This window comes from Talpa europaea (genome assembly GCF_964194135.1).
Source record: "Talpa europaea genome assembly, chromosome: 1".
NCBI lineage: Eukaryota > Metazoa > Chordata > Mammalia > Eulipotyphla > Talpidae > Talpa > Talpa europaea.
In genome coordinates, this window is record NC_140073.1 from 113,932,506 (window position 1) to 113,960,436 (window position 27,931).

Sequence of the window (27,931 nt, forward strand, 5' to 3'; positions counted from 1 at the left end):
TGTCCTCCTAATCCTTACAGTAACCCAGAGAAGTATTTCAGATATTGAACTCATTGGGAAGTCAAAGTTGGCAATTTGACTCGATTAGGCAGTGAAGACATAGTTAATGAAAGACACAGGCCCAGATATTTTAATTCCTGGGTCAATGCTCCTCCCTTAAACCCTGCCATACACTTTCCCAAGAATTGCGTACTCTGTACCTGGGAGTAGTTGGCAGATCCACTGGTTTCTGACTGGATATGTTGCGCTGGCTGAATTGGGAGAAATTCACCTGTCTCTTCATCTAGTTGTAACTGAGCAAAAAAGGCTTTCTCTTGCTCCTTCTGGAGTTGTTCTTGTCTTTCCTTTTCAAGTTTTTTCTGTTTTTCCAGCTCATGCTCTTTCCGTCGCTGACTAAAGTCAAATACTTCTCGACTTACTCCAAGATCTATATCTTGCCTCCAAAGTATGTCAATCAAATCCATGTCCTATGTTTAAAACAAAAAAGGAGGGAGGGAGAGCATGATTAAGATGGTTTTTAAATGACAGATATCACATCATTCATATTATGCCACTGTTTGTGGAGGGCAGTGGGTAGGAAATTACAAACAAAATCTGAATGAGAACACAGATCCAATGTTTTGGAAGGGCATAGTTAATTTCATGCAATGAATCTATTCATTAAAAACAATAACAACCTACAAACAGCCATCCATTCTAATCACTTATTACTTGAATTGTTAATGATTGGGTAGTGGTAGAATTCACTAAAGAGTGAAGTGATGAACGCTAAACATTAAAGTTCTTGAATTAAAAGAAATCCCATACTTGTTCAGTGGAATATAGAAATCAGACCAAGTATTCCAAATTACTAGTATTACAAAAAACTGGGTTTGCAAAATACGGATTGAATACATGGACTTTTTCTAAACTTGCTTAACCCAGTTAACCAAGGTGGGTGGGGGGGAAATCCAAGTATCCAAATTAAATTGCCAGTCTAGCAGTTGTGAAATAATACCGCCATTCTTTTGGTCTTTACTACATTGGATTATTTGTCCCCACCTTTACTACTATCTCCATGGCTCACTTATCTGTAAAGAAAAGTCCTAGCTAATGATAAGCTTGTGCCATGAGGGAACCAAGGGGTTGCCTACTGCCAACCACCAGAGTGGGAAAAGAATGGTTAGTGATCACTAATTTACTCCTGAGCTGAGAAATCATAAAAAACCCTCTTTTAAAAATAAAACAAAAGAATGGCTTCCCAGAAAGATGGAGAAAGTACTAAGTTTTAAGATAATAGGGAGAATTTTAAAATGAGGGAATGGCTATTTTGATTTACATAAGAAGGTTAGGGCTAAGAACCATTTCCAGACTTCCTTAACCACAAATGTGTGAAAAGCAACTTTTCTGATTTGTTAACTTTAGTTTTTAAAAAGTCTAAACAGGTAGGAAATGTGTATCAGTTTCTGTCTGATCACTTATATGAAAGTATTAAAATGAGATTGAAACTGGCAAAATCAAGACACTGGGAGGAAGAGTGTGGGGCCGGAAGCCAGTAGACAGTGTGCACAAATGTCAAGCTTTGTATTTTGGTTCTGTTGACTGCCCGCAGCACCAGCCTGCCCTGCATGTCTAGAGCTCCACCACTGTCAGCCTCCCAAGGACAAAAAGAACATGGCTGTTGCTTCAGTGAGCAGTCAAGCTATTTTTACCTAGCAGAGGAGGAGCTGGCCACTCAGACTAAAGGCTGCACACTAGCCAGATAGTAGAGGCCACAACTAACCTTGATTGAAAGTCGATGCTGGAATCTTTTTTTTTAAAAAAGATTTATTTATTTATGCATACAAGAGCTGGGGTACAGGCCAGAGGTGTGGGGGGCGGATAAGAGGATTCACCAGAGACCGTGTGGGGAACAAAACAGGCAGACTGACTGAAATACACTGCTGAGGGGAGCAGCGGACGAGAAAGGAGAGGTCTGTTGTGCCGTGTGGGTTGCTTCCTGGCCGGCCAGGGATCGAACTCGTGCTGCAGAGGCTGTGGACTGCGTCATAGTGCGGTGGCTTAACCCCTTGCACCACCAGGGAGGCCCAATGGCTGGAATCTTAAATGCTATGAAGCCCTGTTTAGGAGTTCATCATTATTCTAGCCTTGAACAGTGTAACACAGAACATAAAGCACATACAATAGGTATAGTTAAAACAGCACCTGCAGCTCTTTAGAACTGGCTCAAGTAAACCATTGTTTAATTAATCTAGTATCTTAAGAGTTTCTATCGGCCAGATACTGTTCTGAGAACATTACATATATAAACTAATCTTCAAAACCACCATATAAAAAACATTCCTATTTTACAGATGAAAAGACTGAGGTCTAGAAAGTGACTACTAGAAAGTAGCTGAACAGAGAAACCTATGTAACTGGGTAGTCTTAATCATGGATTCAAGGTTTTCAACCACTAGTCTACACTCAAAATATAAAATCTGATCATTGACTAGGTTATAAAATCCACTGTCATGTATATACTTTGCTTTGACATTTTGGTGGTGTGACTATTTAGCAGGTTCACAGAACGTTGGATTAGGCACATGTCACCTGGATCATTTTCCTGACCATGCACAACAAAACAGCAACTGTAGCACTTTCATGGCTGTCTTCTCAGGGGGTTCCCAACTAAAATAAAGGCTGAGAATAACTTCTCTTGTTAAAAAAAAAAAAAAAATTTTCCCCCATTTTAAAGATGTTTATCCAAAGGTCATGAGAAGGAGAAAGGCCCAAGGTATAGAGAAACCTATGTTGCAATTGTAATTGGGTTGGGCCACATCTTAGTATATCAGGGTATCCTACCTAGACTGTTCTCCAACTGGAGCATTTGACCATGCATGGTCTCAAGGTGGTGGTTAATATATTTACAACTACTAAATGCCAACACTAAAAATTTAAGGAATGCGTAATCACACACTTGAACTCTAATTTCTGTTTTTTAAAAAAAAGATGGTCCCTTTCAAAAACTGATGCAGAGGGCCTCCCTGGTGGTGCAAGGGGTTAAGACGCAACCTCTGAAGCAATCCGCAGCCATTGCAGTACGAGTTCGATCCCCAGCCAGGGAGCCACCCACATGGCGCAGCAGAACTCTCCTGACTCGCCTGCTGCTCCCCTCAGCAGTACACTTCAGTCAGTCTGCCTGCTCTGATCTCCACTCTGTCTCTGGTGAATCCTCTCACCTTCCATACCTCTGGCCTATACCGCAGTTCTTCTATACATAAATGAAAAATATTAAAAAAAAAAAAAACAACTGATGCAGAAAGTACACTGAGGTCTTCAGAAGGTCAATAAAGGAAAAAGCCAAAAACTTGTCCCCTACACAGAGAGCTCTACCACAGAGCTCCCTCACTTCTCCCAGACTGTGTAGGCTTGGGGCTTCTTGTTTAGAGATGCCAGGGTGAAAACCAGTATCCACCTTTGAACTTTTCAGAAAAGAACTGAGAAAGCACTGAAGCAAATGTTGGAAATGCCTGCTCACAATGCTGATCATTTCAAAGTATCCCTAAACCTCACTCAGTCCAATGAGTTGGAGGAACATTTCTAATGTTCTCTACAATTATCTGTGGCAGTCACACCAAGAATTGATGTAACTGTTCTTTATTTTTATCCCCTTTTCTCTCCACCAGATGAATTGTCTTGAGTAGGTTCAGATGTAGCTACACACTTAGTGCAACCCAACCCCTATCATGCAGATGCTGATGGATCGAGACATGTGAAAGAAATCTGTAAATGTACATTATACGCAAATGCCATTATGCACCGAAAGTGATGGGCCCTACCATGTGCTGTCAACTAGCCTAAATTCCAGGCCAATGGGCAAAACTGAAGACTTTAATCTAATTACAGTAGGAGACTGAAATAATCAGAAATGAAGCTACTCGGTTCCTCTTCAGGGAAGTACTACAACTGGGTACTAGGTTTAAGAAAGATGTGTTGTAAATAAAACAATGACATACATTTTTATGTGTATGTTTATATACACATATAGACCATTCATTGCTGCCCAATTCCTGAGATGACTACCCTTCAATGCACAACTCCAATTTTTTTTTTTTAAGTTTCAAAAACCACGATCAGGAAAAGACATCTTGGATCCCTGTCAACACAGAAGAAACATAAAACATGCAGCAGCAGCTGGATCTGTTCTAGAGCATGTCACCCTCCTCCAGCGCCTGCTCCCACTATCTGATCAGAAACAATGCTGGACCCAGGGAGGCAGAGTGGCTCCTTCTGCCCTAACGCCCTAATGCTCTCTCCACCAGGAATTCAGCCAAAAGATCTTTCAAGCGGCAGCACCTAATTGCTGTTAATGCAGGCTGGGCAGCATTCAATGAGCTCATAATGACACCAGGCTGTTTCAAAGTGTTCTCAGAGCTTGTCCTCTCTATTTTTAAGTTTGTATTTATCTCATGTTTATTCTCACTAGGCGAGGTCCCTGTAAGAAAACTTTTACTTTTTTTTTTGTTTGTTTAAGGCGAGCTTTAACTACTTCGAACTCCTTTTAAAAAGACACTGATCAAATTTAGGATGCAGTAACAAGGAATTTCTTGTCATGGACTTACTATGTCCCACTCTTTGTTACTCAGATTTTTACATAAATTTTAGAATTGAACAACTTGCAGAGGTGTTAGACTAGATGAACTAACTATTCAAAGCTTTATTTTGAAAATGAGAATGGCAGAAGTATGTCCATCCACTGGTGGGGAGCCCCACGAGCTCAAGGACTGTGTTCTGTGCAAACCCCAAAGGCTGTGAGCAGCATTTCCTGTAAGGAGCCCTGTGACCAGGCACATGACTTTGTCCACAAATGACCCATCTCTCTGCAAAACTTGTGCACCATCTAAGAGGAAATAGTCTGGGTGGAGCCCATACCAAACAAGTACATGACATGTGAGTGGGGAAAGGAAGTGCCTAAGAAGAACTAAAACTTCTCTCCTGCACTTAAGTCCAAGGCACTGAGGAAAGACAGCTGCCTTATCCCCTCCACATCCCCAAGGAGGAAAGCTCCGATGCAGAATGGCCGATAACAACTGGGTTTGGGGAGGGAGAGGGAAGCAGAGGGATGATTTATTTGTACAGCATTCCAACAGGTATTTATTTCCTCCAGACTAGCAAAAATGTTCCCAAGGGCAACGCAGGGACTGGTTGTGAGCCTTCACAAGCCATATGGAGCAAACACTGTCTGCCATTCAGAGTCTGGACTTTTTTGGTCGTCCTCTAGTGATTCCTGAGTGTTCCAAATTATGTTGCTAACCTTGGCTTAGACAAAAGAAGATGATTTAATAAGAAACATAAATATTCGATAGTTCATGTTAAATCACCATCTGGGCTCATGGAAATATTTCTATTTAAAATGTATATATCATCTTTTGCCATCTGGGTAATCTGTCATACATTTTATGGGAAATTCGAAGTTGGACTGTTAACTCATACCACTTTAAAACAAACATCTTTGTACCGGGATAAACAAAGAAGAATAGCCCTAACACAGAATCCATGTTAACTATGTCTTCTGCACGTTTTATGTCAATCTTAATGCCTCAAACAAGCCAGCATTTATCATGCTAGATGATACCCCCCAAAAATCAGAAATAAAGCAAAGATATTTTGATTTGGTCCTCAATTAAATTTATTTAGTAAACAGGCTTTTGAGAAGTATTTTAGTATATGTGCTGCCGAAGCGAGCACTTTTGAGAAGTATTTTAAATGAAAAAAAAAAGTTTTCTATTATACAGGCAAATATTTTAATGAGGCAGACACCTCTCACCCCCTCACCCCTCTTTCCTCACTCTCCTCTCCCATCATCCTCTATTTTGTCCTGAGAATGACAGGAAGGTAGTAGTAGGTTTCCTTCTAAAAATACATTTCATCAATACAGTGTTCAATGCACAGATTACTAACTTTGTAAAAAGAAAATGAAAACTGATTCTCACTTATAATTTTATAGTATAAAGGTTAAGAGAAGGCCTCAAGTTACTCCTTCCAAAAAACCATGTATTCCTATTAGGAAAATAATACATTTTCTTTTAACATTCATTCCCCTGGATTTCTCCATGCAAATATTAATTACTAGCATTCAGAGACTAAGCTACATTTGGTAATGTTTTTCTTTCATACATTTTATTCTTTATTTTATTCCCAGGTGGTTATATTATTCATCAAAAACCTAAATCTGGCTTAATTTTTTTCCATTAGAAGGTGCTCAAATATTTTTGAGCAAAACCAGATGGAATATGAATCACAGCCTACTGTTAGAGCATAAACCAAATTAAGACTTATAGGAGGCTACAAAAACAATTGAGGACATGCTTGAATTTTGGAGAGCTGGTAAAACAAAAAGATTTCTTCTTTGATTCACAAGGCTCTCCTTTGCAGTCACAGCCCTTACTAAACAAAGTAAGGTGAGACCAAGCAGGTATGTTTTTAAAATACATTTCACTGATGACTATTATATTTCATAAATATTTATCCACCTATTTACTTCTCTTTGATTGTCTCCCACTGGTTCATTATAAGAAGATACACAACATGATGCCAATTGCTTCCTTAGTGAGCATGTAGAGGAGGCAGATCACAGGTTATTCTTTTCAATCTGCCCTCACTCAAGTGCTTTTGGTTCTACTAGACTGATTTGCTAACTCTTAAATAATTAAAAAATAAAATGTTACAATAATTGTGAAGTAAATAATTAAAAATATCAAATCACACACAAATATTCTGTGATCACAGAATAAGATTAAAAGGGTCTTGTAGCTACTAGCCCAATGGCAAATGTCATTTGGTTAAATTTTCTGTACCTACAGCTCAATCTTAAAAAATAAGCAGCATAATAACCATAGCAGCAACTTCTAGTAGGTACTAATATTTACTACTAATCTAAGTTTTCCTTCTAAAGAACTCTTACTAAGAATTATTTCCCCAACCTTCAACAACCAGTAATTTTTAACAATATAAAACTTCTCAAATACACTGAGATAAATCATTCAACAAAACCCTAGATCACAAATTTACTATTCCCTGTATTGTAGAATCATCCTTCTACCCTTTTTCTTTTAGCTAAAAAGTGGTCCAGCTTCCTCACAGCCTGGCATGTTGACTAGGTAGACATTTTCATGGACTTCTTCCTGTTCACAAACAAGTTTTTCAGCAATGACTAAATCTAAGAAATATGATCCAGCCAGTTTACTGAAAATCTTTCCCGTTTCATTTATAAACTACAAAGTATGATGCAAAGGTAAAGTAAAACTGTAAAGTGAATAAAATAGGAATTCATATTATATGTTTCCGCAAGCCTCATGCATTTGGCCAAAAAGGAGTCAAAGGGCAGTTAACTCCCAAAATAGCAGGGGATCCCACCTGCTACAAAAGCATATGGGGCCTCCCCAGTGGCACAGCGGTTGAGCGCTGGGTTGCAAAGCTGCCCGCAGCCTCTGCAGCGCCGGTTCGATCCCCGGCTGCTCCCCGGCCACCGGAGCAGGGTCCCGCATGGCGCACAGACCTCTCCTGCCGCCCGCTGCTCCCCTCAGCAGTGTACTTCGGTCCTTCTGCCTGCTCTGCTCCCCGCTCTGGCTCTGGTGAATTCTCTCACCCTCCCGCGCTTCTGACTGTACCCAGTGCTTGTATGTATGTATGTATAAATCAATCAATCAATAAATAAATCTTTAAAAAAAAAAGCATATGGATCAGATTTTACATGAGATATTACACACCTACTTATTAAAGAGTTATTTTTTAGTTTATACTTAAGCAGGATGTCACTGCTAGCCCTCAATGGACTCAAGCAAGGATTTTCACTACTTTCACTACTTTCAAACCAATAGCTTGGTTTGAAACAAGCAAACTTTAGGATACTTTTTTCTAATCTCTTCCCCATTTTTGAACAAGACATGTATGTATCCTGTTCTGGATGCTGTCCACACACATGAAAGGAACATCTTACCCTTGTGAGTATGTCTTCATTACTATTAGAATGGCTCTACAGGAACACCAAGGAAAACACACACACACACACACACACACACTCACACACACACAGAACCTTCATGAGTACTGGATCTATCACCCTAACTTACTTTACATAACCTACAAATGAATGACCTGGGTGTGGACTAAACAGGTGGCTCAGAAGTACACCCTGAGGTCAGACAGCCTGCCCACCTGTCCTCATGGACTTTTCTCCTGCCAGGCAGGCATCCCTGTGTGGGAGGATGGTGCTCCTCCAGCCACTGCAGCTCTTTCCAGCTGCCACTTCTGAACACCCTGCACGATCTTTTATCCTCTTTGGATCCCCACTTTTAAAAAGAAATAATTTATCTCAATCTTTAAGTTTCTTTCCAGATACAACTATTAACAATTAGCTAAAAGGAAAAAAAGAATCAGAATAGTCCCCTAGGCCTGAGAGCCAGGGAAATATGGTATACTATTTGTTGCTGTCAAAGGTTTTATGTGCCTATTGGGGTGGTGATGAATGTTAGAAAAATACTACAGATCCCGAAACCTATATCCCAAGGAATCCATGTAAAATTTTTTTAGTGTGGGTTTTTTTGAGCATGAAATAAGGTATCAATGGCTAGAACTTCATTTTACCAGAATGGTGGTAGTTATAATAAAGGGGGTGACCAAGAGGCACAAGAGTAATGTATATACCACCCTAAAGGGATCACGAATCCATCTAATACACATGTCTAGATCCCAGGCTAGGAACTGTGCTTGTGTTGGCAACCAGCACAGACTGATAAATCAGTACGCACAGAAAACCTCACAGGAGTGACAAGTGACAAAGTGCACCAGTCACGACTGTGTAAACGGCCTCCCAATAAACAACAGTTAAACTTGGTTTCCAAAGGTCTACTCCAAGTGAGTTAAAAGCCAAGGAGGGAAGGAGGTGGATAAAGCACAAACAGAAAGTGAGTACTTTCCACTGGGTGCATTCTTGGTCTCTCCTCTTGATGGTGGTAATGCTTCCCTCTTCTCCCCAGAGGCTCAGAATCCCCAGTGCTGGAGAATTCTCATATACAAAGAGACTTCCTCCTCACATTTGAAATTTCAGGCAGTGTGACTCATCTCAGCTGAGATGGGAATGACTGTTAATGCCACACTGTCACGGAATGCTCCGACTGGAAGGAGCCACAGGACACACAAGGAGAGCCCCTTTCATTTCCCAAATGGGGAAACGGATTTAGAGAGTGAAATGACTGGCCCCAAGGTCAGAGGTCCCATTTAGGGTTTACTTTCTCAATTTTACAACTCGTGCCAAGTTATTTAAGAGGGAAAAGTATATATTTTGGCTTCATTTTAATTGTTTAATTAGCACCTCTTGCTCTATTTTACCCGCCTGCAGGCACCTAACAGCTTCTTTGACAGCAGCGGTTTGCACACACACACATCATGGTTTACTGGAGTGTTCGCCAGAAGCTTGCTGTGGAAGCACCAGGGAGAAGGCTGATCATCATTTATGGATGAGCACTTCTAGGCTTTCGGGATAGAGCAATCCTTCCCCAAATCACGTTTTGGCAAGTAGCAGAGCCAGGGTTCCAACTCAACACTGATTCCAAGCCTGGCAGGCTTGTTCCACGCTGGGGTGCCGCACCTCTGTGTTCACACAACATGACAAGGTCTGTCACCGCGTTAGCCTGGGTGCCCTCTCCCCAGGCGGAACACTGAGACTTCCAAGTTGGCCCTCCTGTCAGCCAGGCCTTCCTACCCTGAAGACACATGGACAAATCAGATCAACTTAACTGCACAATGAGAACTGGCATTTTTTTATTTTAAATTTTACCTACTTTTTTTGCAGTGTTCCAGAGATGGTTTAATGGGTTCAATGTCCTTTTTAATCTCTAGTTCTCTTTTTTCTTTTATATATGTAAATTTGAGAGAAATTTACATAAATTCTAAATTTATATATCTATGCACAATATATTTTTTATATATATATTTCATTTTTTAATTGAGATAACTTTGGTTTACAACCCTGGATATGTTTTAGGCATCTATGTGTACACCTCAAGTTTGGCATTTAAATCAATCTTCCATAAAGCCAATATTTAACCCATACTTCATGTCTTAACTGGGCTGTCTTTTTTAAGTTCTTTTATTAAAGTAACATCCCAAGATAACATTATATAAGCTCCAGGTGTGCATCATTATAAATCAATGTCTGGATAGACTACATTAAGTTCACCACTAAAAGTACAATTCTATAGTCGCACTAAAGTACAGTCTCCTCTAGGGCATGGCAATGTATTTTTCTTTTTTAATAGCAGCACATGTAAATAGTACAAAATACATAAAAGTTGTAAAAGTAATCTCCCAGATACCCCCGCCTCCACTCAAGGCCATCACTGGTATCAGCTTTTTCTGTTTTCTTAGGAAGACAGTCTATTAAACACAGACAGACACATACAAAGTAGCATATAATCACAGTGTTTTACACTTATTTCTCCCTGTGAAATATATTTTAGAGATGGTTCTATATCAGAGCATAGAGTTTTCCAATTATTTTTAATGGCTGAGTGTACATTATTATTATTATGTGTAATAATAATATATTATCTAAATCTATAATTTTAATCTCTCACTGGGTCTAATTCTTCATACATTAATAAATTGAGATCTGAAATACCATAGGATCGAGTCATTCCAACTTCTGTATATTTATCTGAGGAATACGAAAACACTAATTGTTTGAAGAAATTTATGTACACCTATGCTTATTACTGGGGCTTTTTTTTTTAAAGATTTGTTTATTTATTTATACAAGAACGGGGGTACAGGCCAGATGTGCAGGAGGGTGAGAGGATTCATCAGAGACAGAGTGGGGAACAGAACAGGCAGAATGACTGAAATACACTGCTGAGGGGAGCAGCGGGTGAGTCAGGAGAGGCCTGCTGCGCCATGTGGGACCCTCCCTGGCCAGCCAGGATGGAACTGGCTGCGGACAGCTTCACAGCGCTGCGCTCAACATCCTGCGCCACCAAGGGAGGCCCAACTGTGGCATTTTTTAACAGCCAAGATACAGAAACAACCTAAATGCCAACGATGGCTGAGTAAATAAAGATGTGGTACATCTACACAATGGAAAATACTCAGGAAAAAAAAAGGAAAGGCTGCCATTTGTGTTAATATGGGTTGACCTTGAGGGGAAAAGGCTAAGTTAAATAAGTCAGAGGGAGAAAGACAAAGGCGGTATGATTTCACTCACATGTGGAGTGAAAATATAAAAGAAACAAAGCAAAAGAACAAAACAAAAACAAATTCTTACACTCTAAGAACAAAATGGTGGTTACCAGGAGGGAAGGGAGGTGGGTAAATCAGGTAAAAGAGATCCACAGTATGGTGAAGGATGGAAACTAGTATCTATATATGTATATGTATATCTATACACACATTATGTATATTATTAATATACAGAATATTAATACTCTATACCTGAAACCTAAATATTATTATAATCCAGTAATAGATATTTTGTCTAAAAACGTGAAATTGCCAGGTCAAAGAGTATATGGCATTTATATGCACAAATGAAAGAATGACACAGTAACCAGTAAAATTAAAAATAAAAGTATATTTTCATTAAAAAAAAGAATGGCTAATATAAAAAGTACTGCTAATACCAAGTATTGGCAAGATCCAGAGCTCTGGACAGCAATGCAAAATGAACCATATGGCCCTCTTGAAAACAGTTTGTCAAGTGCTAAATAAACAGATAATATTTTTAAAGTATATGCATATTTAATTATGACAGATATTGCCAAACAGCTCTATAAAGACTGTACCTTATCCATTCCATCAACAGAGAGTGAGAGTGCCCATTTCCTCACACCTTTCCCAGTTCAATTGTCCTTCACACATTGCATCATACTGGCACATGATACCCACTTAATAAGTACATACTGATTGTTTGTTCAAGGTCTCCTATATTAATTCCAGAGTCACTTCAAAGTTAACCCCTCCCACTATGTTTTAATAATAAAATTAAGGCTAAAGAAAAGAGAAAAGAACAGGAGAAATGTCAGTTGGTTAGCAAACAACATTTCTTAAGCCACCAGCCTTTAACCTGCCTTGTGCCAGCCAAACTAACTTCTTGCGGGAGCAATAAACGTAGAGGCCATGCATGGTGCACACAGATAAGACAGACTGGGCAAAGTCTCAACAGGTGAAATATTCAAGTGTGGCTGGCAAAATCAGCAACCTCAGCCTTTCAGACAAGGATGGGTTTCTCAGGAATAGAGGTTTACTGGCCATTAAGCTACGTTTAGATGCACAACTGACTACAGTGATCTTGGAGACCGTATTTACACCCCAGTTTATTAACAAGGATCTTGAGGCCCAGGGATGCTAGCTGAATAAGTGGCTTGCAGTCTCTTCTAATTAAGCAGAACTCTGGAGGAATCATCTGGTGAGCTAACACAAGTTAGATCTCAAACTAGACTTTCCTATTGCAATGTGTATTATTCAGAAATGAGGAAATATTTGGAGTGACCTTGAAAACAGACCTTAGCAAACTATTGTGGCCAAATTAAGAGCTTGTGAAACTCTGCCCTTAGGAGAAAACAACCACTTTTCAGTAGGAAACTTTTCTTTCCCTAAACCCCAAACTCTAACTACTGTGTAGTTTTCTAAAGACTGTGCCCCATCTCCACCCCGACTCAATATAATAGGACTAACAGTCATCTCCCAGATTAAGCCCCTTCAGGCTGATCATCTCCGCAAACAAGAAGAAACATGGACAGTTCTCTGAGAACCCCAAAATGATGGGGTCAAGTCTACATACCCATTAACGGCTCACTAAGACCAAGACACAGTTCTACATCTCTTCGGAGAAAGAAGGCCCTGTGAGATAACAGCTCTTACATCTGTAGTGCTTTATGAGCACAAAACACTTTCACTCGGTCATTATGTCATTTAACCTTTATACTACTTTGTGTAGAGATTAGAGAGAAGAAGAAACAGGTTCAGAAAGGTTAAGTATCAAACATCAGACAGCTTGTCAACTGCATGACTTATCTGGATCACCTTGATGTTATTCAGCAATGTTATTTATGGTCCAGATGCCACGCCATCACCATGATTATTGCAAAGGTCATCTGAATAATGGGTAGAAATACAAGGGCCTTAGCTGATGAGAAAGTACTATATCTGTTTCATCTAACAATAGGAGTTAATCTTGAGCTCAGAAATTGTATTTCAGCTCATTTCAGAAGTACAGATTTGAAAATCCACAGTACCCACTGTCATTGCTAAATGCTGGGCAGCAATATGAACCTCTTAAAAAGGAAATGATCACTAGTATACAGATCGTATTTCATTCTCTCAAAATCAGTTTAAGAATTTTCTCTCAAGGGGCCTCCCTGATGCTGCAGCGGGTTAAGACCCAACCTATGAAGCAATCCACAGCCACTGTACCATGAGTTTGATTCCAGGCCAGGGAGATAACCCACATGGTGCAGCAGACTCTCCTGACTCGCCCACTGCTCCCTTCAGCAGTGTATTTTGGTATATCAGTCTGTCCTGCTCCCCTCTCTATCTCTGGTGAATCCTCTCAACCCCTACACCTCTGGCCTGTACCCCAGTTCTTAAATGCAAAAATAAATAAATCTTTAAAAAAAAATCTTCTCTCAACATAAATCTTTTTAGGTAAGCCACAAAATAAATACATAAGGATAGTGGTTACCTGATTACATTTAGATTTGAAAATGGAAAATCACAGTGGCAGTACTGAGTCCAGATAAAGACAGATATGATACAATCTAAGTGATGATAATGGCCCCACTTACTGTGCACTTTCCATGTATTCAACAGTATGCTAAACACTTGAACCCACCTAAATGCATGCCAAAGTGTAAGGCAGGTAATAGTATTACCACAGTCTTTCTAGAGCCAGAAACAGAAGCATGAAAGGGAGGATAAATATGTTTGTCTGAAGGTCCCCCTCTAATAAACAGCGACAGTGAGATCCAGCCCAGGTTCGTGTCACAAATAACACTGACTTGGACCTGAGAACAACCTCGGCCTCTTTGGGGATGATGCACAGTGTGCAGGAGCCAGCTGGGGCCACTGCTCGCCAGCTATAGGGGGCAGCTGGCTAGCACCTAACCTTACTGTGTGGTCCTGCAAGGGCAACCAAGGCAATGCCATCTCTCCTCTCAGAATCGTTTGGCATACAGGAAAAAAAAAAGTATGTGAATGCCCCTTAAAAACAGAGAGGACAACTCAGGATGAGGTAGTAGTACTATTAATAAGTTCAAGGCCTGGTGCAGATGTCAAATGAACATGAGAAGTGTCTAATTTTTACACTTCTGGGTCTGACCAGTATATGAAAAAAGAGGAGATGAGGTCATCGCTTTTGCAGGGCAGCAACGAAGGGCAGTAAATGTAAAAAGTTTTCAGCTGTGATTATTTCCCTTAAGTGTCATGGGTCTTCTTTCCCTTCGCCACTCTGTCTTATTTTGGCAAGGCCAGAAGTGCTTAAGGGGTAGTTATTACAAAGAATTATTTTCATCTTTAAGGACTAAAAGAAGGGGGCGGGGCAGGAAGAGGACACGGGAAAGGGGTCAGCTTAGTTCATGCCTGCATTTAGCCTTCCACCTCGCATTTCCACTCCTTATTTTATGACCTGCCTGTGGACGCCGCTCAGTTTCTAGGTGCAGAACCCCAGAGTAAGAAATGCTGCCACGAGCAAGAAGTGGGTCGGAGAAGTTCCATGGGATGGCTTATCAATCCGCACAGGCGATTGGGCAGTGAGGCTGGAGGACCCGCAGTGTGGCCAGTGCGGCCTCTGAGGTCCTAGGACATGGGTGAGGCCTGGCCATGGTTGCTATGGATTGGTTTTCAGTCTCTAGAGGCTCCCATTCAGGCCCACACGTGGCCAGGGACACACCTGGAGAATACCACAGTAGAATGAGAAGATTATAGCGCAGAGCAAAAAAAGGAAACGAATGTTTCTGCCTTTACACAGTCAGAATTAAAGGAGAGATTTTTTTTTTTTAAGTGGGCCATGGTATCTCAGGTCCCTACATATTCCAACATCCCTGAATAAAAACGAAATATGGGCCTCCCCGGTGGCGCAGCGGTTGAGCGCTGGGCTGCGGGGCTGCCCGCAGCCTATGCAGTGCCAGTTTGATCCCCGGCCGCCAGGGAGGGTCCCACATGGCGTGCAGACCTCTCCTGCCACCGGGCTCCCCTCAGCAGTGTAAAAAAAAAAAAACAACAAAACAAAACAAAAAAACAAAATATAATAATCACAATCACCATGTGAGGAATATATCCTGCAGGTGAGATCTTGTGCCCACTTCTTAGTTTTAAGAACACTGTAACATAAATAGCATCCACACTTTAAAGATGATGGAACTAAGGCATAACACATTATAAAATCCAGCAACCTCTGTGGGTCTCAGGGATAATGCTCCTTCCTTTCCAGGGTGGTGACTGCACATGACAAAAATCAGTTGGTTAAAATTCAGTACTGGGAAGAGTCCCAGACTGTAAGCAGCCATTATCAACATTATTGGTATCTGTTAGCTCAGGACTCACAAGCAAAGCCCGTGGAAGAGAAAAGAGAGGGCACTGTTTTTTCTTTTCTTGGGCAAATACTGCTAATCATTGGAACTGGAAGATAGTAAACAAATCTGTCTTAAAGAAGGGCAGAAAAGAGAGACACTGCCCTGTGCCACTGTGGAGAAGAAAACAATCCATCCTTAAAGCAAAAGTGCAACTTCTAGATGGTTTTTCGTCAACAGAATGGAAAACTGGTGAGTGAGTGTCTGTTAAAAATCCTGAAAGAGCAGGGCATCCAAGCTTGAGCATGCATAATTTCATGATGGGGCCAACAGTCGGAAAAAAAATCTATTCCCCTCCTCTAAAAAGGAGGTTTTAGAAACATTCTTCTTAAATGGCAAAGTACAGTTAGAACTATCATTGCAGATCCCCAATACGTCAGCTGATGCCTAGCCAGCCAGTCACACCCACACACTGCAAGAGCCCCTTCACCAGTTCCACGCGTCCAACCTGTCCAGCTTCTCTTCCCACTCATGGGACATACTTCCTGTCTATAGCCAGCTCATCTGTCTGGTCCTTGCCAAAACCTTCAGTGACTTCCAGACACACTGTGTAAATTTCAAATGCCGCAAGGGAGCACGGGATGCCCTCTACCACCAGCCCCAAATCAACCTTGTCAGTCCATGATGTCATGGCCACCCCATGTGCCAACAGACTGCCATAGTTCAGCTCAGGCGTGGACCCTAACTTGTGTTTCCAGCTGAAGCTCGAGTCAAATGAAACCCTACCAGCTCAAAAAAATGTCTAGTTAAAATGCTGCCTCATTCAGGATAGCCTCTCTGAACACTCCAGCTGGAAGTGACAGCTTTCCCCTTGCACAGTCATGGAGTTGGCAGGTAGCACAGACAACTGGTATTAAATACCAAGCCCCACAGAGCAGCTCCACGGTGCTAGACACATCAGAGTTATAAAAATGAAAACAGTTCCTACCCTAGAGTTCTTAAGCAGAGGGGATAGAGATGTAATTACATTAATTATGAATGAAACATTCCCTATAATCCAAGTGTACAAAGAGCAATGGGGTAGGTTAATTAGGAGGAGTGGCAATTTGAAAAGCAAATATCCTTCACATTTGCTGATTATCTTGAACAATTTAAACAACTTCATGCCCTAAAGTCCCCTGGGTGTGTAAACCCTTATAAGTATTTGTGGAATGACTAAGTCTACATGCAGAATCAAAATTCATTATTTTCATTGTATACCTAAGGTGTCTGGGGTTAAAAAGTTTTAATTCTCTAATTAACAAAGGTATCCTGTTTTACATCGTTTATGACCCAATCACTAGTCATAAAAGAACTATTTAACGTCAACCACAGTAATAACACTTCAAATTATTCCTCGGGTATGCTATTAAAAATAATCTAAAGAATGATAAACGAACTCTCCTTCAAGTTAACAATAAAATTGATTTTTTTAGGGAATGTGATAGTATCTTAAAATATTCATTAAGGAGTTTTACAATCAGGATAATAAAGTCGTCCATCAAAGCAAATGTTAAGTGTGTTTTCTTAAAGGACACTCATTATTTCCCTCAGGCCGATGGTCAGAAATAGCACTAGAAAGTGGGCAACCATATTCTAGACATTTTTTCTAAAGCATCAACCCACTACCAAAATACTAACCTCTTCAGCTTTTCACAGCTGTCCTTACTGTTTTATCTCAGAACTTGAAACTTCTTCAAAAATGTCCAAAAAAAAAAAGGCAGTGAAGGCTCAGCGAGAGACATGCCATGTGATTTTATACTTCATCTGGAAGTTTTAAAATAATGTTTACCTTTTTAGGACCAACTCCTTGCAGTCACAGGACAGAGAAATGCTAAGTACTAGGGGCAACAATTACCATATCAAATAACATTCCTCTCTGTTAAGGGAACTGGACCAGACATTCTACCTGAGCAAATGAAATGCACCTGGGTTCTCTCTGGTTACTAGCTCTTTCATCACTTTCTATGATCTCTTCCAGGTCATTTTAGTTTGGAATAAAAGGTGTGAGCAGGCTAACATCTAGGGAGAGGCTGGGCCTCCCTACCAGGAGCAAACAACATGCTGAGATTTCCTGAGAAGAAGAAGTAATCCACTGGCTTCAAATGGGCTACAGAAGTTAAACCATCATCCCATTGGTGCCACTGGAACTGGCACTGCTGCTCAGGAGTGTGGGGAGATTCCTTTCTGGTTGTCACAATGCCACCAGATGTCCTGGAACAAGGGATGAAGAGAAGTTGAGCCCAGGTACCAGCAGCACCCCCTTTTGAAAATGCCAGGTGGACTCCTTGACATATGGATACTATCTAAATTAATCTCTGTAAAGGAGGGATGTATTCTTCATCATCTAACAAAGCACCCATGCTCCTTAGACAAGAAGAGAGGAAGAAGGGATAGCTGGGATTGCAGACATCAAACTCTCTGCTCTGGACAAATTACCTTCACTCTTTGAACCCATGTCTTCCTCTGGAACTTGGAGATTATAGCCACCATCACCATGGATTTATGGTCAAGATCAAGTAAGAGGGCATGTCTAGGGCCCAGTGCAGTACTAATAGGTGTTCAGTAAATGTTAGTTCTCTCTCTCTTTTGCCCCCATGAAATTGCCAGTTGTCTGTTTTCAGATGTGTTGTAACATCAAAAGGCTGGCTCTCTTCATACCACTGGAGTTGGTAATATGAACGGAAATAAAAAACCGGTCAGTCTCCATGGTTATCTTCCCCGGCACGCAGTCATTAAAGCTCCACAGTACAGTGCTGTTATCAAGTGAACTTTGGAAACCTGTGCAACGGAACCCAGACATCTGAGAGGCCCACAGAGAAAAAAAGGAAGGGAGATGAATGCGTTTCCATGTAGGGGAATCATTTCTACCCACATCTTTCTGGGGGAAAAAGGCTTTATTTATCAGTGAGAAGAGAAGTGAGGCTGCCCCAGTTCTTCTTGAGAGATTTTTTCTTTTTTCTGACCAGACACCGAAGCAACACAAAAAATATCTACGCACAATCAATCCTGCCCTAGCATCCCCAGGGCACCTACAGAGGGAGAGGCACAGAGCTCCCAATAATGGGCATGCTTACCCGAACTGTGAACTCCTCTAACGGAGATGCTATCTGTATTCTTCAGAGGAATTCCTAAGATTACGCCATCACAGAGTTACTCTGTGGTCACATATGTGTGCTCCCTTAATTAGAGGGAAGCTGTAAAGTCAGAATAAAACAGGCATTGTGTCAAATTCCCCCTGTAATGGAGAAATGTGCATTCCATGCTGTGTGGGCCTCCCAGGCAACTCATCCTGGGGTAAGAGTGACCAGTGTCCCTAAAGCAAAGTACCAGGCCTGGCCTGAGAGTCCTAAAAGGAATGAGTTTAGAGAAAAGAGCAAGGACTTTGATGGCAAAGGTTCTATCCTGGAACCAGCTCGGTGACTGTGCTGCTCATTTGCCTGTGGCTACCAGATACCTTTCCCACCCCACCCCTGCTGTTCCCAGGCTCCCTTGCCAATGGCCTCCAACTACATTCCACCAAAGGTCGGTGGGGGGAGGGCATTCCCAATGCCCCTCTAGTCCCAAGGGTAGCTGTGGCTTCCTAGTCTGCTAATCTCTGGGTTGTCTTTCTGGCTCCTCTATTAGCCATGTAATTAATGTCCCATATTAAATCCTCTCTGTTTGAAATATCCAGTGTGATTTCTGCTTTCCTAAACTATGTAATGTTTCTTAATCTCTTCACAGAGTTTTCTCAATGACAAAACCTACATTAACCCTCTTTACTCTTTTTTAAGGGTAAAGAAGGAAAGATAAGGCATGTAAACACAGCACAAGCAAATATTCAATTTACTTCCTCTGTTTTCACAGAGAGGACCCAAGAGCAAGCTGAATGTTGAAGAGCAAATCTAAGTACTACAGATTTTGGAGATCCTTAAGTCAAATATGTGTCAATCTGAGGCATCTGTCAGTAAGAGTTCAAAAAATACTGCATTCCTTCTGGGTTCATTCAAAGAAATCTTTTAAGTTAGCTTCTTTTTTCCTCTGACCCTCTCTTTCCCTTCAATTTTGGAACTTTTCACATGAAATGTAACCTCCCCTCTCAAAGGCAACATACTCACTCTCAACCCACTGCTCCAAGGCCTCCTTCAACCATGCAGCCTGCTAAGGAAGTTTGTCTCAGGAGAAGACAGACTACAACCCACAAGACAGTTCGCATTCTCAGTCCTGGTCTCAGTGTGGAGACTGCTGAGAGAACAATGGGCTGGGAGTGAGGATAGGATCCCAGCACAAGGTTTAGCACAAAATAAACCAGCCCTGTTCTTGTCCTTAGGGATTGATTTTTCAAAATATATATTTTAATTATGTTTCATTGAGGATTATTTCAAAAATTGGCAATTTTTACCAAGTAAAAAAGTAAAAATGGATTTATTTTTGGTCATTTCCATTATCAGGATTTTAAGGACTAAACCTTTTTTTTTTTTGGCTAAAAAAATTTCATGGTTCTTTAACAGTCTGAAGTCTCTGTGACTCCAGTACTGCAAAACAAACCAACCAAAAGTACAGGTTCTTGATCAACCCTTAAGCACTTGAAGTAGTGTGGCTCTATCATGCGTCCTAGTATGAGCCCACGGCCTTTACAGAAGGCAACAAAACATGATAATCATTTCCCTCTCTTTTTAAGCCCTTAAGCTGGGAAAAGGTTTGGGTGCTGCATCCATGTGCAGTGTTACAATTTTGTGCTGAAGCAGAGACAAAAGAAGATGAAGTCTGGAATAAGGAAAAGTTCCATACTCTTTATCAGTAAGCCACCTGCATGTGCAATCACAACTGCCCTGCCTCTTACAGACACCAGAGGTGAGTGGGTACTAACCTACCCTAATAGCACTACATTCCTCAAAGAAGGAATGGGGAAAAATGATTTATTAAAAATGATTTATTAAAATTTATTTATTAAAAATAAATACTATATACACTGCAAATAGCCTAAATGTTAATGTTAAAGTCTTTCTGTGCTTGAGATTAAACAAATATTATGTACATGATGCACCATAAAATGACAAGAACAAATCAAAGGATACAGCTGGTTAAAAGGAGGGACAGGTTAAAAGAATTTCAAACTGCTGAGTTCTAGAGTTAGCAAAACATGCAGCTTCCCAAGGGTGACAAAACAGACTCCTTCAATGGGGTGCCCACTTCCTCAGGGCCTGTTCCCACCTAGGCTAGAAGGCCCTAAACACCCCCCCCCCCACACACACACACGTACACCCTTGGAAACATGAGTTTTCAAATGTAAAACAGAAAGTCATTCACATAAGAATAAATGGTAGCTACAGTGGTCAGGATATATAAAACAGATATAGGGCACTCTAACTCTGACCCTCAAAATATAAAAAACATAATAATAATAATGAGACTGAGGAACACAGAGCACAGAGTTTCCCAGAGCTGGCCAGTGTTTGTGCTGGCCTCCAGGCTCTCCAATCCCTATTCTGAATACCTGTCCTCCCTGCCTCTTCTATGCCATTCCCAAATAATCTACATTGCAGGTTGTCACAGGCCACATTTCTGACAAAACATGGAAAAATTCTACTGTCCCACTTAGGGAAAACCTTTTGATAACAAAATTATCACCCAAATTTTTAAGACGGATTAAAGAGCTCAAATTATATTTACTAGATTTCAAACATTAGTAAGGCAATTGTAACACAGTTCCCAGATTAGGGGTTAATCTTAAAACTCTGAGGTCAGCAATCAAGTACAAAAATACTTTCTTTTGTGAATAAAACATCCCAACTAGATCTTCTGCATCACTATGTAAATACCTGCAATGGATACAAATACTGAGTAGGTATTCTAGGGCACGACTAGGTATTCTAGGGCACGAGTTACCAAACCTGACTGCTCCCTTCAGAAGCTTGAAAAAATACTGGGTCTCACCCTGGAGACTGATTTAATGGAGGATATGGTCTGGGCATCTGTACTGTAAATATTGATGGTGATATTCCTGTACAGCAAAGTTTAAAAACTGTTGTGGTAGAGAACAGAAAGAAATCTTATAAATTGGAAACAACTCAAATGTCCATCATCAACTGATGATTTGATAAAGTGTGTATATTTACACTGCAAAGGATTAATATTCAGCAATAAAAGCTATGACATTCTGATACATACTATGGTCAAACCCTGTAAACATTATGTTGAATGAAAGAAGCCAGTCACACAAGACCACATATGGTACAATACCATTTATATGAAATACCTAGAATAGATACTCCACAGAGATAGAAACGATCAATGAGTGGTTACAGGGAGCAAGAGAATTGAGGGGGAATGGGGAGTGACTGCTAATGCCTTTGGGCTTTGGGGTAAGATGCAAATATTCTAAAATTAATTGTGGTGATGGTTATTCAACCTTGAATAACACCAAACCACTGAAATGTCCACATCGCACGTGTGACAAGTATGACTCGTGAACTATATAGCCCATAAGGTTGTTCATTTAAAAAAGGAGAGATATGTAAATTCTATGCCCAGTTCTCAAGACATTTACAATCTAGCTATAGAGTAAAAAACATAGATACATAGACAAAACAAGTATTAGAGATTTTAAAAAAGTGATTGAAGAGAGTTGCCTAATTAATACAGAAAATAAAAACTCTTACGTTCAGAAGGAGGCTTCACAGCCACACTGACTGATCAGATATTGTTCTTTTCTTACACAAACTTTTTTCTCCAATGTAAAAAAGCAACAGATTTTGGATCTGTCATATGCTACTGATACATACTACAGGCCCCAAAGTCTCGATTTCCAAGCCCGTGAGAAAGGAATGACCATTTCATATTGTCAAGTAATCTTTTTTAATCCTTTAGAATACAGGCTATTGATGGATTATACTAACTCTCAGGAGTCAATGATCAACAGGACCTTTGAAAAATAGACTTGGTGCTCTAAATCCTCAAGTGTTGGATCTGTCTTTATTGCCACCAGTTTGGGGCAAAATAAACTCACATGCTGTCATACAAAAAGACATGAGGCTTTGCCATCACAGTATTATGGGACATACGTTATAAAAACTTCTGACCTTAAGAATTTCTAAAATTCCTAATACTAATAGTAAAAAAGGATTTATTGTGGCAGGGGCTGACATAGAAAACTCCAACTTTAGGAAAGGAAGGATTCTATTTTGCAGTCTTGTTTTTTGGGGGGCAGAGGATTGGTAGAAGAATACCATTTGAATTTTTCTAATCTGTTTGGGATTGTAAATATTATATATTTGAACTATCAACTTGAACTATATGTTTTGGCTTTATTTCCAGAAAACACGACATTATTCATTAAAGAAGGCTTGACTTATACCTTAGAGTCTTTTTAATAAATGTTTATTGAAGTATATTTACAAGTGGCAATGAAATTTCAATAATCTCTAGAAACCACATTATCCAAATATAAACCACTCACCATTTTGCAATAAACTTAAATGTACAGCCATAGAGGAAGAGAAACAGGTAAAATATTGCACTTAGCACACTTGTCCTTCTGCACCCTGGTGTGCAACACATTTCAGCCAATTTACAGACTGGATGGATGGGCCAGGCACTTAAATACTCTAGGTATATTCAGACCAATTTTTAGGTAAATCAACCACTGGATCCAAAAAATCCTGCAGCATCCTTAATTCAGACAAATAAGACAACAGTTCTGAAAACAATTTAACAATAAGGACTAAGTAATACAGTATTTAATTTTGAAATGTACTATCTCAAAACCCCAAGCAAGCTTCAATTAGCTAGACTTGGGCCCATATGCCTGCTTCAATAGAGAAGTGCCAAAACAGGAGATTAGTGTATAATTTGAGCTAACAGGTTTCTATTAGCAAATTTCCACTAGTAGAAATCTGAATTTCAACTCAAATTCCCCCAAATCTACTGCTTTCCCTTCAACCTAGCTTAACCCTGTGTGTCCAACTCTCCACCATACATCTACATATGTAAAAATACATTTTTTCACCAAACTTATTTTTGATCACTACTTCAAAACAGAAAGTCAATGTAACAGGAAAATGTACCAACTGAAAAAGCGGAGACTCCAGCAGATAAGTGATTTAATTAGGAAAAAAAAAAAAAAATCCCTGAAAATATAAGGCCGCATTCTGGACACTGATGAAATCCCAGGGAATTTTTTAAATTTTATTATATTAAGAAAAGGTCCTGCCTTTCCATATTAAAGCCCCCTAAGTCTCTGCTCCGTTCTTGAAAGGCCCCCATGCAGTAATTCCATTTATTTTCATCAGATTTAAGATGGTTCACCTCACCCTCATATACAATTACTGAATTTCTGATTAGTGGAAAAGGTACAAAGATTAACCTTTTTAATTTCTGCCAGTCTTTCCTCTGTTTTTTCTCAATGCAACTGTTTTTTAAAGTGACTTTTCCACCTGGTTAAAGTTTAACTAGTCCTGGTCCAGGTTGGAAGTGGTGATTAAGAGTCCTTGGATTCAGATTACCTACATCTGAACCCCACCTCTGCTACTCAATAGTTGAGTCACTTTAAGCAGGACTCTTGGCTTCTCTTGGCCTGTTTTCTCACCTGGAAACTGGAGAGAATAGTATTTCCCATGGGATTACTGTGAAATTATGCATGTGAAGCAATTATTGCACTGCCTGGCACGCAGGGAAATGCCCTACAATTCATCTATTATCATCTCAGCGCCAAATTCTTCCTGCACCTGAGTTTACATAGAAAAGTTAACCCCAGATCAAGGAAATTTAAAGAGGAAATATTATTTATGGAAAACCTCCTTTTACATGTGTTCAGCCACTACAGAGAAAATTCCCAGAAAAAAAAGGCCTTGGAGTCCACAAATGTTTCCTTTTCTCATGCACTCTGTAAAGTATAATTCATCCTGAATAAAAACAAGTATTAAGAAAAATAATGTATTTGATTTTCAACTTTTCCTGGTGGTCCTAAAGAAAGACATGTTTCTTTGTTGTTGCTTTTAAATCTCTAGCGCTGTTTATAACAACCCAAGTTAACAAGAAAGATTCCAAAATGTCCCAAATGTCCTAGCTCATTTTGAATACAAAATGACTAATGTTAGTTCTGTATTTATCTTCCCACATGCTACTTCCACAATCTTTCAAAAGATTTTTCACATATCTAAAAATCAAAGTTGTTCTTTGCTTAACAATTCACTGAGATGAGAGGCAGGCCCCTCCTATTCCCCCCCTCCTACCTTTTATAAATAATCTTATCAGTCTAGTCCCAAATCAACTTCATCCTTCATCTACAAAAGTACTTTATCTCTCCAAGACACCCTTGAAAAGAGTAATGAATGGTTCCTTCCACCTAATAGAGATAGAGAATCTAAGTCTCTCCTTACCGCAGGGTTCATCAAACACACCTCTGCACAGAGGGGTGAAAACTGTCTCTCAGTACCACTTCAGACATGGTGTCTCTTTGACAAAAGGTCAGAATTCACCTTTGCTTCCTTCATACATACAGGCATGAAATGCATTCCATATTTTACTCAATTCTTTTTCATAGTTTTCAAACATGCAAACCCATGTCTGATGGAAAAGTAACTTGTCAAACATAACTGAAAAGTTCTCATCTAAAAGAAGAAACATGAGTCTTAAGCACTTTTGTATATGGAATGTTAAATTACACGGTACAGACAGAAAAAAATATTAAAAAATAAAGGGTTACAATTCCTGGATTTTGAAAACGGAATCAATCAGTATCATATATCCTTTGGTCATAAGACTTAAGACTATATAGATGGGGGCCTCCCCAGTGGCGCAGCGGTTGAGCGCTGGGTTGCGAAGCTGCCCGCGGCCTCTGCAGCGCCGGTTCGATCCCCGGCTGCTCCCTGGCCACCGGAGGAGGGTCCCACATGGCGCGCAGACCTCTCCTGCCGCCCGCTGCTCCCCTCAGCAGTGTCCTTCCGGTCCTTCTGCCTGCTCTGCCTCCCGCTCTGGCTCTGGTGAATTCTCTCGCCCTCCCGCGCTTCTGACTGTACCCAGTGCATGTATAAACAAACAAAACAAACAAACAAATAAATAAATAAATAAAAACATGCCTCTATAAAAAAAAAAAGAAAATATTAAAAAAATTAAAAATAAAAAAAAAAAAAGACTATATAGATGGTCTTAAAGCTTATTCTAGAACAGCAACTAATTACTTCTCCATTTTAGAGGGAATACAATTCTAATCACTGGGGGAAAGTTCACGCCAAACAACTCTAAAAGAAAAAAGCACAATTAATACATTACTAACAACTAAAAATCTTTCGCTTTTCAGGATTAGTCTAACACTAGTTGAAGAGCATAAAGATGTTTGCCCTAGCAATTAAATTACACATTTGCTCGAATCAAATACTTTCCCCCTAAAATCCCAATTACGGGGAAAAAAGGAAATATAAATATCTACTTCTTTAGAAGTTCTTACAAAACATGAATAGAAATTTGTTTTCCCTTTTGTAACAATTTACAGAACGTGTTAGCAAGGCATCGAGAAACACAAGTGTCCCACCTCCTGCCCTGGTAAAAGAAGCAATATGCTAAGAAAGCAAGACAAATTCTCAAACAGAAAGAAAAGCACCCAAGGGAGAAATAATCATGAAAGCAAAAAAGTTTAATAACAGCCTAAAAACATCAGGAATTCTGATGTGCACTCACAAACAGCCTAAGAGCAACAGAAATTCTAATCTGCACTCGCAATTCTTACCCTTGACAGCACAGAACAGAATATTCTGCTTTACACATTTTGGAATTGCAATTCTGAAACGCTAAATCCAAAGACAAAGCCGCCCAGGGGAAAATAACAATTGCGCAACAGATCAACAGCTCCAACTTGTCCCTTGGCCCCGACGCGGGAAGGTTTGCACGCTATAAAGCAGCAAAGGGCCCACCGAGGGCCGCCGTGACAGCCAACTGGTCACTGTCAGGGAGGCCGAGGCCACGCACGCGGCTTGCACCCCTGGGAGGCAGGGAGGCACCCCGCCGCAACACGAACTTGGGGGCGCGGTCGACTCCTGCCAGAGTCAGCTGCCCCGCCCGCAGTTCTCGGTGCTTAGTGGGGGGCCGGCCCCTGGTCTCCAAGCCCGAACCTTTTCCACCGCGCGAGGGAGGGAGCGCGCAGGCCCCGACCAGCAGCCGCACGTCGGGGTATCTCAGCACTCCGGGCGCTTCATGCCCCCCCTGCTCCCCTCCACCACGGGGAATGGCCTTCCTCGCCTAGAGCGAACGGATGAAGGGACAGATGAATTGCTCTGCCAAGGGACACCCCCGGACAGCCCAGTCCCCGGAGGGCACCCAGGCGCCACCCGCGTCCGCGGAAGTCGTGGCCCGGGGCGGGGGCGGAGGAGGGGCCCCGGGGCCCAGCCCCGAGGAGACCTCAGCTCCCCCAAGAGCGGCCCCGTGACTAGGCACATTTTTGCCGGCCCCGCGGCCGGGGAGCCGCTCAGCCCCGGAAGGGCCGGGCCGCGCCGGCTCAGAGGCCAGCGTCCGCCCCCTCCTGCCCATCCGCTTCGGGGGCAGCGGGAACTCGGGGAGCTGGCCGGGGCGACCGCGTCCCAGCCCCGCCTGCCGGGGACGCTGCGAGAGATCCTCCTTCGCCCCGCGCGGGAGCTCAGCTCCCAGACCCCTTCCAGCCGCTCCCGGGGGCGGGGGACACGCTGTCGGCAGGACCACCCCGCCGCGCCCCTGCTCCCCTCCCGGCCCCCGGCCCCGGCTCCCCCTCCCCGCGGGCCCGGCGCAGGCGCAGCGGCTCCAGCGCGCGGCCACTGCAGTCCCGGCTCCCGCCACAGACGGGAGGGGCGGCCGGCGGCGGCTGTCCCTGCGAGTCCTGCCTCCCCCGCGCCCCTGTCCCGGCCCGGGCGCCGCCGCGGGGCGCAGAGGACCCAGGCAGCACCTGCTGGGACGGCAGCCCCGGCGGCGGCAGCTCCAAGTCCATCATGCTCAACTAGGGATCGCGCTCTGGGCCTCCCCGACGGCGACCCTGTTCCGGCGGCCGAGGTGCGGCGCGGACAGGGCGGCACGGGCGGCAGCGACTCCGGCGGGCTCTCGGGGACTCGTTCCTCCGCGACCCGGCCGAGTCACCCGCCGGGCTCCAGCCCCGCTCCGCCTCCCGCCCCCCGAGGGCGGGGCAAGAGCCGGGGCCCTTCCTTCCCTCCCCGGCTGGCGGCCGGGCTGAGCTTCCGAAAATCCCCCACCCCCGCCCGGCTGACGCAAGAAGCTCGCGGCAGGGGGCGGGAAGGGGCCCCCGCGGGGGTCCCAGGGGTCGGCGGGCGCACCCGGTGTTGGGAGGAGGCCTGAATGCGCGCTCCGGCTCCGCGCTCGAATTGCTCCCCCCGCAAATAAAACCGACGCGCTCCGCCCCGCGAGATTAA

At 42.0% G+C, this 27,931-nt stretch overlaps 1 protein-coding gene across 4 annotated transcripts in view; it reads right to left on the bottom strand.

The window, feature by feature from the left end:
- Positions 1-27,498, bottom strand: part of NFE2L2 (NFE2 like bZIP transcription factor 2) — a gene marked incomplete at its 5' end in the record, with an annotated part of 31,069 nt that extends 3,571 nt beyond the window's left edge. For 3 of the 4 annotated variants that reach the window (XM_084245417.1, XM_084245416.1, XM_084245415.1), the window contains 2 exons: positions 201-467; positions 27,454-27,498. In XM_084245417.1, coding sequence (XP_084101543.1) covers positions 201-467; positions 27,454-27,498 — 312 coding nt within the window. The remainder of the gene's footprint in view (positions 1-200; positions 468-27,453) is intronic. The other variant, XM_084245418.1, reaches the window with a different exon arrangement.
- Between the last annotated feature and the right edge of the window lie 433 nt (positions 27,499-27,931).